Source organism: Ahaetulla prasina, chromosome 4, assembly GCF_028640845.1.
Source record: "Ahaetulla prasina isolate Xishuangbanna chromosome 4, ASM2864084v1, whole genome shotgun sequence".
Lineage (NCBI taxonomy): Eukaryota > Metazoa > Chordata > Lepidosauria > Squamata > Colubridae > Ahaetulla > Ahaetulla prasina.
Window position 1 is genome coordinate 45,335,143 of NC_080542.1, and position 22,393 is coordinate 45,357,535.

The window sequence follows — 22,393 nt, forward strand, 5'->3', positions numbered from 1 at the left end:
ATCCCAAAACAGCCCTCTCTGCTTGTCAGTTCCCATTATAGCTCCCATAATGCCCAAAAACATAGTATATCAGCTGTGAATTCTGGGATTTATGGTATTTTGAAAGTTATTTAGGAATACTGTCATATAACCAAAGAAACCTGCCCTCTTTCCCTTCCTGAACAGAAACCAGGCAGACAAATATGCTAAATAGTCCAGTGTTTCTCAACCTCAGCAACTTTAAGACGTGTGGACTTCAACTCCCAGAATTCCTCAGCCAGTACATGAATTCTGAGAGTTGAAGTCTACACATCTTAAAGTTGCTGAGGTTGAGAAACACTGCTATAGAGTGTCATGGAGGCAGAGAGGCTACATAAGAAGCAATAAATTATTCCTATCGTGTTAATCAAACAAGGTAAGCAGGCACAGTCAATGCTAAGCAGTCAATAGTGGTACCTGATTGATTAATAATAAACTTATAAGAACAATTTTTGAATAGGAAGCATTTTCAAAATGTGCCTGTCTCTACATTGCAAAATTCAGCCTGATAACTCTAGTTTTCCTATTGGTTTGGTCTCTTCTTTCCAAATCGTTCTTTCTCTGGCTTACCTCCTGGTTTATACAAGCCAGTCATCTCCCTCACAGTGTCATCAGAATCCTGAGCTTCTTCCTCCTCCTCCTCCTCCTCTTCCTCTTCCTCTTCTTCCTCTTCTTCAGCATAGTCTTCATCCATCCAGGAACTATTGGATTCCAGATGGCTTTGTGCGAGGCGTTGCACAGCTGTCATTAAAGGAAAAAAAAATATGGCAAAGCAGAAATATTATAAGAGAAATGGAAAGGCGGAGGTACTCAGTTTGCTTTTTAAAGTTGTAAATATTTTTTTAAAAGAATGCTTTTTTAAAAAGATCTAACAGCATAGATAACATCAACAAACAAAAAAGCCAACTCATCCTCAAAGGATGAGGGTGCGCAACTTGGGCGTCCTCCTGGATGAATGGTTGTCTTTTGAAGATCATTTGACGGCCGTCTCCAGGAGAGCTTTTTACCAGGTTCACCTGGTGCGCCAGTTGCGCCCCTTTCTAGACCGGGATGCCCTATGCACGGTCACTCACGCCCTCGTGACGTCTCGCCTGGATTACTGCAATGCTCTCTACATGGGGCTCCCCTTGAAGGGCATCCGGAGACTGCAGTTAGTTCAGAATGCGGCTGCGCGGGTTATAGAGGGAGCCCCTCGTGGCTTCCGTATGACACCTATCCTGCGCAGACTGCACTGGCTACCTGTGGCCTTCCGGGTGCGCTTCAAGGTTTTGGTAACCACCTTTAAAGCGCTCCATGGCATAGGGCCGGGTTACTTACGGGACCGCCTACTGCTACCGAATACTTCTCACCGACCCGTGCGCTCTCACAGAGAGGGACTCCTCAGGATGCCGTCAGCTAGGCAGTGTCGTCTGGCGACGCCCAGGGGAAGGGCCTTCTCTGTGGGGGCTCCCACCCTCTGGAACGAACTCCCCCCAGGACTCCGTCAACTTCCGGACCTCCGAACCTTCCATCGTGAGCTTAAAACACATTTATTCATCTGCGCAGGACTGGACTAGATTTTAAATTTATAGTGGTTTTAATTGGTTTTAATATTTATACTATTTTTTAATAATTTGGCTTTTAGAATATGGTTATCTTAATTTGTACATATATGTTTTTTACTTGCCTGTGAACCGCCCTGAGTCCTCCGGGAGATAGGGCGGTATACAAATACGATTAATAAATAAATATAAATTTATAATAAATATTTATATAATAAATATAAATAATAAAGCAATAGTATGATGATTATGAAAATCCAAAAATCTGTAGGCAAATTTCAGCTAGCCTAAACTGCACCAGCATTATATTTGTCTTCCTCCCCCACCCTACTCCTCCCAAAAATGGTTTTGTGGTGAAAACAAACTGATGAACTTCACTGACATTGTGTCCTTAGTACAGTCAGATTGGTGGGATCAGCCTGGCATCTGCTGGCCACTTTAAGCTGGTGCAGGCATGCCCCTACCTCTCTGATGCCTGGGCATTCTGTTCCAGGACTATTCGAAACTGGGCAATGAGAAAATTCATTTCTTTTTTTCAAACTGTACCCTGGCCCCTCTGTTCTTCAGCTCTCCAAATTGATTCCTGGCTCAGAAATGGGAAACAGCCAAACAGCAGCTGAGCAATGGTAGCATACAGTGAAGCAGAGAGACACAAAGTTGGTTCATTCTCTGCAGCTTTATGGTACAGCCTTCCCTGATCCTATATGTTTTTTGTTCAGGCTGTTTTGGGGTTGGTGCTCTGCTAGAATAGTCCTAATATTTCTAACCACTGATAACAACTAACAGTGAGGTCCCTGTTAAAGCTCTTCAGATGCCTGCAATAATTCTCTTTGAAATTTAGCACACTCACAGGGAATCTAGGGCATCAGATGTCTCTATGAACATCCTTTACAATAGCTATAGCAAACTAAAATAGAGCAGCTTCTACCAAGACACATACAAGTTTTTATATAAAGACACAGTGCAAAATGAAATCTTGGATTTCTTTATGATAGCCAAAGAAAAAGGGACTTTTCTTAAGTTTGGCTATTATGTCCATCTGCACAGTGTTTTCATAACAGATTTCTCTGCTTCCAATCTTCCCTCTTCCCATCTTGCTAACTTCAACCCTGACAGCTTCTTCTGAACACACCCGCACAAAATATTTGTGCAAAACCAGAGCAAGTTTTGGCAGATGGTTCAACACACTAGTCTAGCCATCTGTTAAAACCCACTTTCTCTCCAAACTCAGCTATGCCCAACATTAAAGAGGGTGATTGGTAGATGCATTTCTGGCAGCTGGTGATGTTTGGTGGGAAGGAAGGCAAACAAAGCTGGGGGAATCCACCTGCCCTACACTTAATTTGCCCTGTTGCGCTGAAACTAAGAGTAGCAGCATTTGCTTGTGTAAATTCCTGCGGCAGAATAGGGGTAGCCAGGTAGATTTCCCCAGCTTTGTTTTATAGGGTGGGGTGGAGGAAGCACATTTTGCATTATAATTGTTTTTTGTTACTTCAAATACAAATGGAAGGCTCTTTTGCTGTGAGGAAGGGCTCTGAGTTCAAATTTCAACTCATTGAACCACACTGGGGAATTATATCTCAATTTCCCTAACCCAGGGGTCTGCAAACTTAGCTCTTTTAAGACTTGTGGACTTCAACTCCCAGAGTTCCTCAGCCAACAAAGCTGGCTGAGGAACTCTGGGAGTTGAAGTCCACAAGTGTTAAAAGAGCTGAGTTTGCAGACCCCTGCCCTAACCCATTTTTAGAATAAAAAAAGGAGAGGACAAACTTACAACCTGAACTCCTAGAGGAAAGATAGGATATGCATATAAATTTAAAGAACAATTTGAAATGAGTTTCATCTCTTCTGTGCCAGGTCTTTGCTAACAAGGTTGAAAAACTAAAGGCTATTAATCCTGAAGTCAATATTTGGAGAGAGAGAAAAAACCTCATTGCATAAAAACCTGGGTCATTCTTTCCCTGAGAATTGCAACCTACCCTGATGATTTTGAAACTGCTGCCAATGTACCCAGAACACCCACCACTACTACTACACTGGCAATCTTACAGCCTGAACTCAGGATTTGCAATGTCCAATTTGCCACAACATCAAAGAGAATTGGTCTAATAGCTATGGTCAATCTACATAGTTCTCAAAATTTCACTGTTAGTATTCCAGCAGAATTTTAAAATAAAAACATACTCTTCCAAAGTTTGCAATAAGTGTTGCAATGTATTTATTGCAGTACATTAAACTAATAGAATAGAATAGAATAGAATTTTTTATTGGCCAAGTGTGATTGGAAACACAAGGAATTTGTCTTGGTGCATATGCTCTCAGTGTACATAAAAGAAAAGATACGTTCATCAAGGTACAACATTTACAACACAATTGATGGTCAATATATCAATATAAATCATAAGGATTGCTAGCAACAAAGTTACAGTCATACAGTCATAAGTGGAAAGAGATTGGTGATGGGAACGATGAGAAAATTAATAGTAGTGCCGATTTAGTAAATAGTTGACAGTGTTGAGGGAATTATTTGTTTAGCAGAGTGATGGCCTTTGGGAAAAAACTGTTCTTGTGTCTTGTTGTTCTGGTGTGCAGTGCTCTATAGCATCGTTTTGAGGGTAGGAGTTGAAACAGTTTATGTCCTGGATGTGAGGGATCTGTAAATATTTTCATGGCCCTCTTCTTGATTCGTGCAGTATACAGGTCCTCAATGGAAGGCAAGTTGGTAGCAATTATTTTTTCTGCAGTTCTAATTATCCTCTGAAGTCTGTGTTTTTCTTGTTGGGTTGCAGAACCGAACCAGACAGTTATAGAGGTGCAAATGACAGACTCAATAATTCCTCTGTAGAACTGAATCAGCAGCTCCTTGGGCAGTTTGAGCTTACTGAGTTGGCGCAGAAAGAACATTCTTTGTTGTCCTTTTTTGATGATGTTTTTGATGTTAGCTGTCCATTTTAGATCTTGCGATATGATAGAACCTAGAAATTTGAGGGTTTCTACTGTTGATACTGTGTTGTCTAGTATTGTGATAGGTGGAAGTATGGAAGGGTTTCTCCTAAAGTCTACCACCATTTCTACGGTTTTGAGCGTGTTCAGTTCCAGATTGTTTTGGTTGCACCACAAGGCTAGTCGTTCGACTTCTCGTCTATATGCGGATTCATCATTGTCTCAAATGAGACCAATCACTGTTGTGTCATCTGCGAACTTCAGTAGCTTGACAGATAGATCGTTGGAGATGCATTCATTGGTATACAGAGAAAAGAGAAGTGGGGAGAGCACACAGCCTTGGGGGCCCCCTGTGCTAATTGTACAGGTATCTGATGTGATCCTTCTTAGCTTCACCTGCTGCTTCCTGTTTATTAGGAAGCTTGTGGTCCACTTACAAGTCTGTTCAGGTACTTGTAGCTGGTTTAGCTTAGTTAGAAGAGTGTCTGGAATGATGGTATTGAATGCTGAACTAAAGTCTACAAAGAGGACCCTTGCATAGGTCTTTGGAGACTCAAGATGTTGTAGGATGTAGTGCAGAGCCATATTAACAGCATCATCTGTTGATCTATTTGCTCGGTATGCAAATTGCAAGGGGTCTAACAGCGGATCCGTGATGGTTTTCAAGTAGGAAAGCACTAGCCTTTCAAAGGTTTTCATGACTACAGATGTTAAAGCAACTGGTCTGTAGTCATTCAGTTCCTTGATGGTGGGCTTCTTCGGCACTGGGATGATGGTAGAGTGTTTGAAGCAAGAAGGAACATAGCACATCTCTAGTGATTTATTGAAAATATGGGTGAAGATGGGGGCCAATTGGTCAGCACAGACTTTTAAGCAAGAAGGAGTTATCTTGTCTGGACCTGGAGCTTTTCCTGGCTTTTGTCTGTGAAATAGGTCCTGCACTTCCTTTTCTGAGATCACTAGGGGTTGTGAACCCAGTGAAATGAGGTCAGTTGTAGGAGGTTTGGCTGTTGTTGGTGTGTCTGAGATGGCGGTTGTGGAGATAGGTGGCTGTAGTTTCCTTTCAAACCTGCAGTAAAACTCATTCAGGTCATCTGCCAGTTGTTGATTACCTTCAGCCTGGGAAGGAGGTTTGCCATAGCCGGTGATATTTTTAAGAGTTTTCCACATGTTTGCTGGTTCATTTGCTGAAAACTGATTCTTTAGCTTTTCAGAGTAGTTTCTTTTTGCTGCTCTGATCTCCCTTGTTAGTGCATTTCTGGCTTGATTGTACAGCATTTTATCACCTTTTCTGTAGGCTTCCTCTTTGGAATGTCGTAGCTGCTTAAGTTTAGGTGTAAACCAAGGTTTGTTGTTACTGTATATTCGCAAGTTCCTTGTCGGTACACATAGGTCTTCACAGAAGCTATATGACGCAGTCTGCACTGGCTTCCTGTAGTCTTTCGGGTGCGCTTCAAGATTTTGGTTATCACTTTTAAAGCGCTCCATGGCTTAGGACCCGGGTATTTACGGGACCGCCTGCTGTTACCTTATGCCTCTCACCGACCCATACGCTCACACAGAGAGGGTCTTCTTAGGGTGCCGTCCGCCAAACAATGCCGGCTGGCGGCCCCCAGGGGCAGGGCCTTCTCTGTTGGAGCTCCTACACTCTGGAACGAACTTCCCCCTGGCCTACGCCAAGTGCCTGATCTTCGGACCTTTCACCGTGAGCTAAAAACACACTTATTTATACAAGCAGGACTGGCCTAATAGTTTTAAATTTTAATTGGGGTTTTAATTGGGGTTTTATTATTATTTTAGGGTTTTTAAATTTTAAATTTTTATTTGTTGGCCATTTTGTAATATGCTTTGTTTTAAATTTTTGTTTTGATTGTATATACATTGGGTTTTTATCTTTGGCTGTACATTGCCCTGAGTCCTTCGGGAGAAGGGCGGTATAAAAATCTAAACAAATAAATAAATAAAATAAATAAATGTTACAGTATCTGTGAGTTCATCCAGTCTGCAGAGGTATCTTCAAAAATATTCCAATCAGTGCAGTCAAAACATGCCTGTAGCTTTAATTTTGATTCCTCCGTCCAGGTTTTCACTGATTTAATTGTTGATTTTGTGGTTTTAAGTCTTTGCCTATAAGCAGGTACAAAGTGAATCATGCAATGATCAGAGTGTCCTACAGCTGCACGTGGTAAAGACCGATAAGCATCTTTTAATGTTGTGTAGCAATGGTCTAGAGTATTCTTGCCTCTGGTGGGACAATTGACATGCTGAAAGTATTTTGGTAGCTCTTGCCTTAAGTTTGCCTTGTTTAGATCTCCCAAAACAATGGCCAGTGAATCAGAGTGTTTGGCTTCAGCCTCCATGATTTGGTCAGCTAGAGTTCGTAATGCCTTGTTTACATAGGCTTGTGGTGGGACATAAACAGCAATTAGAAGAAATGAGGAAAATTCACGAGGCGAATAGTATGGTTTGCAGTTGATAATTAAAGTCTCTAAATTGTTGTCACAGAATTTGTAAATTATTTTAAAATCTTGACATTAGTTGCTGTTAATATATAGGCATAAGCCTCCTCCTTTCTTTTTACCAGTTTCTGGAATCCTGTCTGATCATTCAATCTGAAACCCTAGAATGTTCAGGCTGCTATCTTCAATTGATTCATTTAACCAGGTTTCAGAGAAGAATAGGACTGCTGAATTGCGAAAATCAGAATAGTATTTGTTTAAGAGGAGTATTTCATCCATCTTATTTGCAAGTGAGCATATATTTGTTAGGAAAATTGAAGGCAGAGTTTTAACGCGATTTCTTAGCTTGTTTAAGATCCCAGCTCGTTTACCTCTCTTCCTTCATTTCCGTCGTTTGGTTTTTTTAGTAATCCATGGCTCCGTGGGAATTGCCTCCTCCTGTGTTAGAATCTCCTCCGTGTTTGTAAAGACAGGCGGAGGTGAGATCAAAGAAAGCTGCTCCTTAAAGAAATGTTGCTTAATTTTTAGCAGATGGTCTCGTGAGTAGAAAATCCGTAGTGAGTCACAGAGAACAATTAGAAATAAAGAAACCATTAGAGAGCATTTCACCGAGGCAGCCTTTGTCGGCGCCATCTTGGAAAAAAAGTTCTTCAGCCAGCTTTCCTCAGCCAGCTTTTTAATTATAAGCTTTTCTGGCTGAGGAATTCTGAGAGTTGAAGTCCACAAGTCTTAAAGTGACCAAGGTTGGAGACCCCTGATCTACATCCAATTGCTTTTTTTGACACTCCAGCAAGGCCATTATTTAGAGAGAAAACTTCCAGATCTTGCAGCTAAAACTTTATCTTGGCTCCTTACCTTGCCCTTTTGATCAAAACACCATTTTTTTCTCAAATCATTTTAACTTGCCTGAATGATCTTATAAGATCCAAAAATGATTAGTGATATATCCATATATCCTTTATTATATAGGACAATCCTTTATTTCAGAAACTTGTCTTTTAGATGTCCTTTTGTTTTCCTTTTATTTTAGTCATCTAAATTTCACCATACCTATGGTTCAACTTTTAATACATAGTCTTTCACATTCATGTGGAAAATACGGAAATTGAATTGTCTTTTTAAAATACATTTACACAAATTCTGTTGGGTTTTACATATTCTTAGAATATGCATGTAAAGTTTTTTTGGGTTTTGTTCCTGAATTTTTCTTTATAAAGCAAAGTTATAAACAATTTTTTATTCTTATAAATCTCTTTTAAGTTTGTCCTTTATTTTTTTGAGAAAATATGTTCAGTATAATTATAAGCTTGTCCAGAAAATGAGAGCATGTTCTGACATGACTTTGACTTGACAGGTGTAAATCCCCCTACATTTGTAACCCTTTACCCACTTCTATTTTGCTTAGAGAGCCTTAGGGGTAACAACTCTCCATTTGAGAATTTTAGCAAAAGAGATTTGCATAAAATAGGCATATGATAGTTTTACAATGATGTCCATTTAAAAATTATTCCTAAATAGGTAGTCCTCACTTAAAAACTGCAATTGAGCTCTGCAATTCTGTCACTACATGATGTGGTCCTTATGTGAAAAAAATGACATGACTATGCCAGTGGCAATTCCCCTACGGTCATTTAGTGAATTACTGTAGTGAATTACTGTGGGATTACTTGACCAGAACTTTTCCCATTTACTTTACTCGTTGAAAGCTTGCAAATGGCAATCATAGCACTATGGGTTGCTGCAACTGTTTTAAATAGATGCCAGTTGCAAAGCTACCAAAATGGTGAGGACGTTGTGACAGCTACAAATTGAGGACTGGTCATAAACTTACTTTCAGCACTGTCATAATTTTGAACAGTCACTTAGTGCAGCAGTCTGTAAGCAAGAATTATCTGTAGTACAGATAATACAGATACAGTTTGAATCCTAGACTTACTCAGGGAAAAACCATTTCCCCTCTAGATCAGTGGTTCTATCTATCTATCCGGCTCAGGCGAACTGGTAGCTCAACTCACCTGCCCAGACATCATCACATCCTGTTATTGACCCTTTGCGCATGCACAGAAGGCTCTGCACATGTGTGGCTCTGCAATACACGCTCACATCTGCGAACCAGTAGCAAAGGTAAATGAATTTTAACCCTGCCCTAGATCCTTATCAAAAGTACATATCCACAACTTTTCTTTGCCTTAAACATTGCACAACATCGTTATCCAATATTCTTAGATGTTATAGTTACTGGTATGGTTATTTTACTCGATCTGACTCATCATTTTAAGTAATTAGAATATCCTCTAAACTTTCACAACACTGTAAGTCTGATCAACAAGATTGAAAACTTACTATAAGGCTTTGCAGTTGCAGAAGCTCTACAGGAAATCAAATTAAATGTACACCTCCCAATAATAACACAAGATTTGGCAGACAAAATCTCAGTTGACAGGATGAAAGATGCATGAACAAAGGTTTATTGAAAAACAAGAGATTAGCGGTTTTAGAAAATAAAGTGCTCAAGGTAGGGCAGGAATTTTCTCATACTGCCACACAACGGAGATCTACTGAGAGTTTGAGTAAATACTTTCCTTTGTCGAGCAAACTTGGCAAGAATCTAGTCCTCAGTGAGAAATGGTTTGAAGAAGAATTGCAAAGCAGAAAGACAAGGTTTTTTGTTATAAGAAGTTTTGGGGAATGGGGAGGCAGCCAGGGTCAATTCTTTTTTTAATGTGTTCTAGTTCCTTTGCTGACACACCTTGTTTTGGATTGCTTTACATAATCTATTCCTTTATCAATTGTGGTTTTATTGTAGTGTTGTTAGTTGCGAAGTCATGTTCGACCCATCGCGACCCCATGAACAACGTTCCTCCAGGCCTTCTTATCCTCTACCATCCCCTGGAGTCCACTTAAGCTCATGCCTATTGCTTCAGTGACACCATCCAGCCACCTCATTCTCTGTCGTCCCTTTCTTCTTTTGGCCTCAATCTTTCCCAGCATTAGGTTCTTCTCCAGTGAGTCCTTCCTTCTCATTAGGTGGCCAAAGTATTTCAGTTTCATCTTCAAGATCTGGCCTTCTAAAGAGCAATCAGGGTTGATCTCCTCTAGGACTGACTTGTTTGTTCGCCTTGCAGTCCAAGGGACTCACAGGAGTCTTCTCCAGCACCAGAGTTCAAAGGCCTCAATTCTTTGGCGCTCAGCCTTTCTTATGGTCCAACCTTCACAGCCATACGTTGCAACTGGGAAAGCCATAGCTTTGACTATATGCACTTTTGTTGGCAGGGTGATATCTCTGCTTTTTAGTACGCTGTCTAGATTTGCCATAGCTTTCCTCCCCAGGAGGAAGCGTCTTTTAATTTCTTGGCTGCAGTCCCCATCTCCAGTGATCTTGGAACCCAGGAAAATAAAATCTATCACTTCCTCTATTTCTTCCCCATCTATCTGCCAGGAATTGAGAGGGCCGGATGCCATGATCTTAGTTTTCTTAATGTTGAGTTTCAAGCCAACTTTTGCACTCTCCTCCTTCACCCGCATCAAGAGGCTCTTTAGTTCCTCTTCGCTTTCTGCCATTAGAGTGGTATCATCTGCATATCTGAGGTTGTTGATATTTCTCCCGGCAATCTTAATTCCAACTTTTGATTCATCCAGCCCTGCTTTTCTCATGATGTGCTCTGCATATAAGTTAAATAGGCAGGGCGATAGTATACAGCCTTGCTGGACTCCTTTTCTGATTTTGAACCAATCAGTGGTTGTGTGTCCAGTTCTTACTGTTGCTTCTTGACCCGCATACAGGTTTCTCAATAGACAAATGAGATGGTCTGGTACGCAATTAGATTTCAAGACTGATTGCAGATGTTAGCTTTTCTATGATTATTCAGGATTGCGCTGACTATAAAAGCAAAATGAGCTGCAGTTTAGATGCCTGAGCTATACTACAGAAGATGCTGCTGTTTTAAAGACCAAGAAGCAAATTTGCATAACAGTTAGAAGCTTGCAAAGTGAGAACCCCTGTGGTAGATCTATTAACATATAATTATTTAAAGTAATTGGGATATTTCTTTCTCACCTAACCTTGACCTCAGTAAAATCCTTCATTTTATTCATAATTTATTTCACTATCGTTTTAAAGGGTCCCTGTTTTACAAAGACTGAGAACCTCTGCCCTAAGCCATATTAGTTAGCTTCTGTCAGATGGCATTAAACTGGGGCTATCAGACTGGGCAGCATATTATACATAACCTTTAGATGGCAGCAAAGAGATGCTAAAAATTGCCTGCTTTGCTGCCATTTTATGGCCATCCAGATTTTTCAGATCTGCATAAATAAAATAAGTAAATGCCACACTAGGTTAGGGTTTTTCAAATTGTACTTTATAAAGCCCAGGATCCTTATTTATGGTCAAATATCACAAGTATTTCAGGGTATGAATAGACACACATACATAAGAGCACCAGCGTGCCTACCGTTCCTGTCCTAATGTTCCCTTTGATTGTATCCAATTCTTATAGTTATTTCATGCTTATGCTTATATATATGCTTATATATCGTATAGTTATTTCATGCTTATACTTATATATACTGTTGTGACAAATAAATAATTCAATTCAATATTGCTTTGGAAGAAAATCAATTGGTATGGGGGGAAATATCCACATAAATGACAATACGCATGAACTACAATAAATCAAGAATGAAACTCTAGTTTTAGATCCAAACCTTCCTAACAACAATTACAAAATGTGGCAATCGTCTTAGTTATTTCAGAAAAAAATATTAGACAGCCTGCTGACATGGGAATGTTAGTGTAGAGTAGAATATCAAAATTGTTACAAGGACCAATATAACAAAACAGATGGGAATGATTCTGTTGGAATTTCTGGCAGAGGCAGAGATGATACTGCAGAAGAATATTTTTTGTATCTTTCCTCCAAAATCACTGATATGATATAGGTAGTCCATGACTTACAACCAATTGTTTAGTGATCATTCAAAGTTACAACAGGACCGCAAAAGGTGATTTAAAAGTTGGCCCTCCTCACACAGCTGTCACAGCATCCCCCAGTTATGTGACCAAAATTTGGGTGCATGGCAGTCGGGATGTATTTATGATCCACAATGTCACAGAGACACAGGCTGGCTTCCAACAAGTAAAATCAACAAGAAAGCTGGATTTGCATTATGACTGCATGATTTACTTAACTTTTGCAGTGATTCACAAACAAATGGCAAATAAGGCAATAAAATTGGGTGCAACTCACTTAACAAACGTCTTCCTTAGCAACAGAAATTCTAGTCGTAGTAAGTCAAGTACTACCTGTACATCATTGAATATAGATGCTAAACATGCCTTTTTCTCCAAAAGCTAGTAAATAAATCAATGGGCCCTTATGATTGTAGGGGACTAGATCTTAATATCACTGCAGATTTATCTCCAGAGATGTTTTCTAATAACATGGTGAAAGCAGAACTGGGCTGGAAAAAAAGTGAGTAATGAAATCTGTAGCTGTGCTTTTTCTTCCAAGTCAACATGAACTTGTTTGTCAGAATTAAGAGTATGAGAACCTTTCATAAATTTATCTTTAGCCAATCTGGTAGGTGGCAGGTTCTTTTATGTGTTTCTGGCAAAGGAGGACCTGATTAATTGCATTAGCACATTTGGAGCCCATCAAAGTATCTTAAACATTATTCTTATATATTTGGTCTGAACAACATCTGTCATCCTCATGCAGGAAGAATTGCAATCAAGGTTTCTCAACCTTATGAACTTTAAGATATGTGAACTTCAACTCCTAATCAGCATGCACTGGCTGGGCAATTTTGGGTGCTGAAGTCCACATATCTTAAAGTTTATAAGGTTGAATACACTAGGCATATTTTTTGCCTTAAAACTGTTTGCCTTTTGCATGTGCTGGATGGAAATTTATGTGTGTTGATATCCACACATCTTAAAATTTAGAAAGTTGAGAGACATTGCTGTAAACTAACATTAGGCATAATATAGTTGCCTTAAAGAGTTTTACTAGTCCCATTACAAAATGTTCACCTCCACGGTTGGCAAAATTAACTGCACTGGATGTTCCCACCCAAGCATATTGATGTCTTTTGATGATTTGGTCCTTTGAGTTAAGGAGGATTGAAAATAATTAACATTCTCCACTTTCTCTGTGTTGATGTTGTTTCTTTTTCCACTTTGCATGCAATTGCTATATAATGTAGATCCCCTGCTTGAATCTTTGTAAACAAGGAATCTAGGAAAAAGGTGGGGAGAAAAAAACCGTAGAGCAGAGGTATCAAACTCCAGGCCCGTGGCCTGGATCCAGCCTGTGAGGTGCTTAGATCTAGCCCTCAGGGCCACCCAGGAAACAGCGAGGGACCGGCTTGGGAGCTGATCTACAATCTGGTGATGGCTGGCAGTGTGCTGGAAGAGGCTGTGGCACCTGAAAATGGAGCTGAGGAGGGCCCCCACCCCAGCTCTGTTTTCGCTGGCAGCGTACTAGCAAAACAAACTACTAGCAAAAGTGGCATTTGATCACAAGCAAGGAGGCATTGAGAAATGTTTCCCCTTTTGCCTTTGAGCATCCAAGAAGTGACAGGAAAGAAGACAGGGAAAAAGGAAAGACAAAGAACAAGAAGGAAAGATGGAAAGAGAGCAAGGAAAGGGGGAAAAAAGGAAAGAGGGGAAGGAAGAAGAAAGAAAGGAAAATGAAGAGAAAAGGAAAAAGAAGAAAAGAAAAAGGAAACAAGGAAGGAGATAATAATGAGAGGGAGGGAAGGTCTGAGGGAAGTCCTGCCTTAGCACTTGGCCACTAGTAGCCCTGCTGCCCTTTCGCCATCCCCTTGTGTCCTCCTACTGACCTCTCCTGGTGGTCTCCCATCCTATTGCTGAGGATGATTTGGTTACGAAGCTGGTTCTCCTCGCATGGAGAGGGAGCGGGCCTCTTTCTGACCCACATACTTTGCCATCCCACACACACTATGAGCAGCCTGGCCAAGGAGAGCTGAGCGCAGCAGCAGCCTTGAGGAGGAGGTAAGTGCAGCCAGGCACACTCTTGGGGAAACAAGGCTGGGCTGGGCTGTGGGGTCCCGGTGCCCTGGGAGCTCAAGGAGTAGTCTGGGTGCTTCCCCTCTGCTGCCTAGGGTTCTGGACAGCCTGTGCTGCCGACCGGGGGATCCTCCACGTGGCCTTAGGGCAAAGCTCTTCTAGAGGAGACGGTTTGGCCCCCTCCCTGATCTCACCTTCCTCCGCTGGAGACAATGGATCCCACAAGCTCCACCTGGACCACCACAGATGCCCAGACACTGGCCATGCCAACCCTGGTCACGCCCACTTGGCCACATCCACCTGCCCGCCCCCGAAGTCAAACACACCCCTGATGTGGCCCTCAAGTCGAGTTTGATACAATTTTTTCTTTAAAACTATGCCATTTTCTCCCCTATCCCTGCATAATCAAAGGAGAAAACCATTCTGTTTTGCTACTCGCACAGGAGCTCCAGATTCTTCCCAACTATATCTTGTTGGTGTACGTTTGTGTGCATGATGGAAAACATCTTTAAAAGCATAGCCATGGGACAAGGTAAAAGCTTCAGGCGTGTGTGGGAAGGCAGAATTTGCAGCTCATCCTCAAAAGATGAAATAGTTGTAGAGAAAAAAGATACAAAGAGACAGATGAGAACAATAGGTGCGGGGGAGTGATGATGAAAGCAAAGGCTGATGGGAAATGAATGAGTGTTCTGAGCAAGTGACATGAGCGTTTAATGTCAGGAAAAGGAAGGAATGGGCCTCTTGTGGTATGCATGCCTAAGAAGGGGGAAGCGTTCCTTACCCATTTTGAGACTCAATCTCATTCCAACTGCAACCAAAGACTGATACCCACCGCTGTTTCTCTGTCAGCCCCAAATCAGGATTATGCGACTGCATGTTTGAGGGTTTCACATACGTTTGAGTGCTTGTGGCACCAACTTTCCACATCTTTTCAACTATGCCTCCAGGCTACCTAAGGTAGTGAGTTTGCTCAGGTAGTCCATACCTTAATAAGTAGGTAAGAGGAAAATTAAATTTTCAGGGAGACGTAGATACCGAAATGAAAAACAGTAGGGCTAGGGCAAGGAGAAATTTGCAGGCAGACATGCACACACACACACACACACACACACACACACACACACACACACACATCAATTTACTCATTTGCAAATACCAATTTTAGCATAGGTGTCAAGGGCAATAGATACCTTCGATCCATTCAATGGCATCTGGGAGTAACTTCTGAAACAAACTCTGGAAAAGCCAAGGCAGTTTGAGACAAAATGTGTTTGACAAGCCCTATTTAAAGACCAATTATTAGAATATTTTCTGCCAAATGTTTCCTGAGAAGGGGGCATTTTAAGAACAAGAATCCAGTTACAGCAGGATTTTAAACTCGGCTCCTCAGATAAAAATTCACATCTTTAGAAAGCCGGATGGCAGGACAGAATTGATACTTTTACATTAGACATCATCCATTCATGTCTGGGGAGCCAATATTCTTGATCTCTTCATCATCAACTGAAAAAAATAATAATCCAAAGATTGCTATAAGGTCCAACAAAACAAAAGTAGAAAATCTCTGGTCACCAGGCTAAATGTGATCTCCAAGTTGTTTTTGTTCCTGAATGTGATCTCTAAATAGTAGTACTAATAGCAGTAGTAGTAGTTCCTCCTCCTCCTCCTCCTCCTCCTCCTCCTCCTCCTCCTCCTCCTCCTCCTCCTCCTCTTCTTCTTCTTCTTTTCTTCCCCCTCCTCCTCCTCTTCTTCCCCCTCCTCCTCCTCCTTTTGCCACTTTGGACATAAAATACATGCAAACTACAGTATGACCCATAAAACAGATTTAATAGCAGTCAGGCCAAGGACTCTCCCCACCTTCCAGTTCTATTCATGATCAAGCCCCTCCCATCTGTTACTGTCACAGCCGCTGCTAAAAATAAAGATTCCATTTATGAGAAAAAACAAACTTAGTGTGAATTTTTTTTGTTCCCCTTCTGGCAAGCTGCTTTGTGAGAGAAAGAGAAATAAAACCATAAAGAAATGAGATAGAAGAAAGTGAAAAGGAGAGGTGACATAAATTCTTATAATAAACAAACATAGCCACTTTTGGTTCTGGCCACACCCACAGTTTGTTTCGGCCCCACCCATTTTTGCAATGAGCCTCTTGATAGAGTCATGTGAAATCTCTGATAGAGGAAAGATTGCCCATCTGTATTCTTGTGCTCAGAATCACCTATTGTTGGCTCATTCATTAATCGATCAGTGCATTGATTGAAACTGTTTTATAGTTGCCTACCACAGAAATATTTTCACTGGGTAGTTAACTTAGGGTAGTTAACTTAGGGTTAATTAACTGGATAGTTAACTTAGGGTAGTTAATTTAGGGTTAAAAAACTACGCCGCCTTCGACGTGACCTGAGTTTAACTCATAGAATCATCTATTACAATGTCCTTCCTGTCGAGGACTACTTCAGCTTCAATTGCAACAATACACGAGCACACAATAGATTTAAGCTTAATGTTAACCGCTCCAATCTTGATTGCAGAAAATATGACTTCAGTAACAGAGTTGTTAATGCTTAGAATAAACTACCTGACTCTGTGGTCTCTTCCCAAAATCCCTAAAGTTTCAACCAAAAACTGTTTACTATTGACCTCACCCCATTCCTAAGAGGTCTGTAAGGGGCGTGCATAAGAGCACAAGCGTGCCTACCGTTCCTGTCCTATTGTTTCCTTTTGTTATATCCAATTAATATAGTTATTACATACTCATATATATGCTTATACACTGTATAGTTACTTCAAGCTTATGCTTATATATTCTGTGTGACAAAATAAATAAAATAAATAAATAAAAAATAAAATAAAGTAACCGCTAATAAAATGGCACAATGTATCGCAGCATAACTGAGGCCAAATCACAAACATATTTTAAATCCCCAAAGGATTACAGAATGGGCTTGTTCAATGCCTTGACCCAATGTTCAAGGTTTTCAAGGCCTTATAGAAAGCCACTGAGGTTGCAAATAAATGGGAGGAGGTTGAAAATGAATGGTATACTATTGCAAAGGGTAAGCAATGAGAGAAAAATCCACATTTCCTGGTGCAGTAGGGAGATCAAACACTTCCATGTCAGCTGGAACCCACCCCGTCAGGTTTCCAGCACAGATGGAGACAATTGCATCATTCCAATTCACTTCAAAACACCAACATCATACGATCCCCATACCTTCCACCATTACTGGCTTATTTGCAATGGAGAGTCAGTTTGGTTTAGTTGTTAAGGAACCAGTCTAGAAACCCGGCAACTTTTCTAGTCCTAACTTAGAGGGCAAATGATAATTAATGCAGCATGACATTTCTGGCCAAATAAAATAACTCACATATTTGGGTCAGATGTGATGACACAAATACCTAATTGTATCATTTGGACGATAAAATCATGAGCTACGTTTTCTCTTGTAATGTCACTGTGGGTCATAGTTTCAGACATCAAGGGCAGCCCAAAGCCAGGAGAGGGCCTTTAAATCGTTAAGCCCCCCCCCCTTGATCAGTGCAAGAAACTAAATTATTATTATTTTTTATTTTAAATTATTTTAAATTTTTTACAACAAACAAAAATACAAGAAACTAAATTAAGGAATCTTTATTGATGACTATTTCATTTCTGTATCAACATATCACTTGGTGAAAGCAATCTCCTTCAGCTCTCAGACTGGTTCCTTTGCCCAACTGTTTTTACAGATTGGAGAATTTAGAAACTGAAATATGCCTTCTGTATCTTAAACCCATTTTTGGGTGATCTGCAATTTGAAATGAAAGCGAGCTGGTCTTGAAATTCTGAGTGCCCTTTTTCTGAAGAGTGTTATTATACTCTATCCCCAATTCAGATTTTTTTAGTTCAAGGCTAAACATTCCTAAGACCTTTAGTGTCTCTTCAACAGACTTAATTCCTAGTCTCCTATTTATTGTTTGCTCTCTGAATTTGCCCATTTTTTCTGAATTCTATTTAAAGCAACTGCCCAGTGTGGAGGTTGATAAAGTCAGAATAAAGTGGATCTATTATTTCCCATGATTCGGAATCTATACATCTGTTTTTGCATCTTAAAACTGCATTTGCTCTTTTTTATTTTTGTAGGGACATCACATTGCTGATTCATATTTGGTTGATAATCAATTACTATTCCAAGATCTTTTTCACAAGTACATCTGCTAAACCAGGCACCCTCCATTCAGTAACTGTGCATCTGAGTTTTGTTTGTTAAGTGAAGAACATTGCTTTTGTCACTGTTAAATTTAATTCTGTTATATATAAATCTATTTATTTAGATTTATATGGCCAGTCTTATCCCCACCAAAGCAATTCTGAGTGGCAAGCCAAATTCCAATATAAAAGCCACAAAACAAAGAACAAGTAAATCATACTTTTCAGGGAGAAAATCTATTTGGTCCCTAAGACAACTTCATGTCTTATGTACCAATAACTTGATGGAACATAATGAAAAATATTGTAGTATACATTCAACTTATTAAAATTATTTTGAATTTCATTTCTGCTTTCCAGGGTATTAGTTATTCAATTTAATTTTGTGTTACTTAACAAGTGTTAGGCTTAACAAGTTAGTTCATTTTACTAAGGTCATTAATAAAAATGTTGAAGAGGTCTTAAAACTTGAGTTATCTTTCTTTCAATCACTCCAGCTTAATAAGGAACAATCAGTGAGCACATTCTGAATATAATTTTTGAGCCTACTATGTACACACTTGTCATATTATGCAATGCATACTGTCATGGAATATTTGTCATGGAGTGTTTTCTCAAGTAATTAAGATATATTAGGTCTACAATGTTCCCACATCTATTAATGAAATTCCCAATAAAAAAATCCATGCTGACAAATCCATGCTGACTTCTGCTAATTATCACATTGTTTTCAATGTGCTTACAGTAACAGTTCTTTATGGTCTTTCTAAAATTTTCTCATGTATTAATGTCAGACTTATTGGCCTTTGGTTCTTAGAATCTCTCCCCCCCCACACACACACATGTTCACATAATTTGAAGATAGGGACATCACTTGCTTTCTCTAAGGGCTAAAGCTGGAAGGTCAGGTGGACAGAATCATTATATAAAAATGGAACAGATGTCCCCATTCTCAAATCTGGGGGGGTGGGAGGACAATGGCCAAAAATACTTTAATGTAAAAGGTTGAGATCTAGGATTTAATTCTTGGAGTTCATTTCTGCAAATCATCTACATATGATTTATTTCTTGTCTGCAAGAAAGCAGCCTATTTGGCCACATCACATTTATAAGCTTTGCTCTTAGTTAATGAATGAATTTGAGATTACGTATCTGGAAAATCAAGATTCATTGCCATGCCTGGCATAAAGTCTGACATTTTTCTTTGGTCATCTGGCAATTTACAGTTCCAGTATTTTTCAGAAGTGACATATACAGTTTTGATTGTATTGCCTTCTCCTTCTCCTTTTTTCTTCTTCACTGAAGTTATCTGCAAATGAACTTTTAAAGATCTCTAATTTTAGGTACTCCCACACAGTTTTAGATTCTTTTCCAATTTTCTTGTCCTGCCCTTAGAGCTTACCTATCATTGTTCTGAGTTCATTAAAATCCCATTCCCCCCCCCCACAAATTCTAGATGTGTCTGTGTTAGTTTCTCTCCAAATGAAGAATTTCAGTGTTACACAGCTGCTTTTCACTAAATGTTTTTCAGGAACATTTGGGATGACTTTCTATTCGAGTCTTTTTTATATAGTTTTGTGTGAATAACTCATGGTTAATGTTATCCTGGCTAGAATTACATGTAAACTCATCATCTCATTTTTCTTCCACTCATCTGCCTTGCATGTTGTTAATACAAAGAAAAATAGCTCTTGCAAATAGGTCTCAAGTGATCATTTGCACGAAGTTTTTGAAATCACCCACTACTGAATCAGAGAATGCCAAATGGAATAGACCCACTTCTCTCTTTACTCCCCTCCCCAACGCACTGCTCAAACCATTCTTCTAGTTTTGGATTCAGCTTGGTTGTCCTGGGGAGTTATAATACTGGGAAAATCTACTGTGAGATAGACATGCACACTGCTTCCAATGGAAGCAGAGAAGATGATCACCTGCAGAGTTGAAAGGACACTGTGATTAACAGGACAAACAAGTTTTTTTAAAAAATGCGGACAGTGAAAGTAATGATTTGATATTAATAGATTTTATTCTTCTCATCTCATAATTTTGCTCAAATTTTTCTTGCATGACGAACAATCTTGACAGTGGTATTTCCAGGGCTGACCCAACCGTTAGGTTTTTTATAATCTTGACAAATGATCCTGGGAAGTAGAGGAGACATTGTGTGCTACAGGATATGGCCAGAGGTCTCCAACCTTGGCAACTTTACGACTTGTGGACTTCAACTCCCAGAATTCCTTAGCCAGCATGCTGGCTGAGGAATTCTGGGAGTTAAAGTCCACAAGTCGTAAAGTTGCCAAGGTTGGAGACCTCTGGATTAGACCGCACCTCTGCCTCTCCTCTGAAAGAATGGTCTTCCTTTACAAATGTTGGAGAAAGAGTCAACTACCAGGTCAGTGGTCTTTTGCTCATGAAATATTGACGAAGCTCATCATCTTATTTCTTCAAGGCAACAAAATATTTTAGTGGACTCAGTTATTTTCCATTGAAATTAATTATTATAGAGTTGTTTTTAACTGACTCCCAAGAGACATGGATAATTTTGATGATATAAAAAAACACCAATTTCTGGAAGATCTATGTTGGCATTTTGAGCAAATCTCAAATGGCAATTCATGAGCTGGATATATTGTTATTTTTTGCAAAAAATTTTTATTTTTCCATAATAATTCCCACAATTTGACCAGTGTACAATACAATCACTTATCCAACAATCAGTCCTATACTCAAATTATACTCAGTCAGGGCTGCTCGACTGCCACTCCCCCCTTTAATCCTTTCTTCCCTTCTCATCCTTCTTAAACTTCCCCCACCACCTTCTCCTCGCTTTCCTACTTCCCCTCCTCTTTCCCACTTCTCACTACCATCCTTTCTAACCCTCTATCTTCTCCTTCTTCTCCTCCTCCTATCCTTTCTTCTCCCTCCCTTCTTTCCTCCCTACCCACCTACCTACCTACTTTCTTCCTTCTTTCCTCCTCTTTCCTTACCCTTTCCCTTCGGGAGTGTTTGCCGAGCAGTCCCGACATTACACCATTCCAACTTGTTTAATTCTACCATTATTCCTGTACAATGGCAACCAATCAATTTATAGTCTTCCCTTCCCGCCTCCTTCCCCGAGACTTCACAGAACAGAATACAGGGTATTGTAACTAACAAACATAATCTAAAATATAACATAAAACATATTCCATTTCACACCATCACACTATCAATTCCCTTCTTTCTTAAACTAATACATAATAATTCCTAACTTCACTCAAAAACTAATTGATATTTTTTAATCTGATACTTATTTTGAATATAATCAATCCACTTCCTCCATTCCAATATATATTTTTCTTGTGTACAGTCTTTCAAGTAGGCAAAAATTTTTGCCATTTCTGCTAAATTTGATACTTTACTAATCCATTCTCCAATTGTAGGTAAGTCTTCTTTAGCTGGATATATTGTTAATCACATTTATTCTTCGGTCCCCAAGATTTTCATTTTTAGTTACAGGTGATGCTTCATGAAGAAACAAATATAAAGCAAGTTTCATATTTCATTGACAAGCCTATTTATTAGTTTTGAAAGATGAATATTAAAATACTTGAAATAATTACTGACTGTTCTTTACCAGTCAAACGTAAGGTATTCTGTGTCACTTTAAAAAAAAACAAAAAACACAACCCTTTTTCATTTGAAAAGAGAGAAATGTTTAAAAATTAAAAGAACAAAAAACCCCTCATCATTTCAATTTGTTTTACATATATGTTTATAACATATTAGCTTATCAATGCATGTTTCAGGTTAGCAAGCTTTAAAGGGGAGAAAGAAGAGTATTATGCCAGTGATTAATTAAAATTGCTAATTAGCCTATTGATTGTGGCCAAGATTGTACAGCAAGATACTACGAATGAAATCATGTCCCTTGTATATTAGCCTGGTGTTAGAAAATATGACATTCTCCGTAATTAAGTAGGGATAATTGGATTTACAAGGAAAAGATTTGGTTTCCTGCTTTCTGGCATGAAGGAACATACACTTCTCTTTGTGGAATTGTTTACAGTAATTTCTACGTAATCTATACAATTAGAGAAAAAGAAAAATAATTCAGTATATGTGTCAGAATCAAATTCAACTCTCTTTCAATTCCAGGCTTTCAAATAGTTTTGACCATGTGAAGAAAAAAAAATGGACATTTTTCTTTTCTCCTATGATACCAAAAACAACA

The 22,393-nt window shown here is 39.4% G+C and overlaps 1 protein-coding gene across 4 annotated transcripts in view; it reads right to left on the bottom strand.

The window, feature by feature from the left end:
* The window catches only part of PPP1R1B (protein phosphatase 1 regulatory inhibitor subunit 1B), an 83,221-nt gene that overhangs the window by 18,046 nt on the left and 42,782 nt on the right, over window positions 1-22,393 (bottom strand). For all 4 annotated transcript variants that reach the window (XM_058181126.1, XM_058181125.1, XM_058181124.1 and 1 more), the window contains exon 5: window positions 589-759. In XM_058181126.1, coding sequence (XP_058037109.1) covers window positions 589-759 — 171 coding nt within the window. The remainder of the gene's footprint in view (window positions 1-588; window positions 760-22,393) is intronic.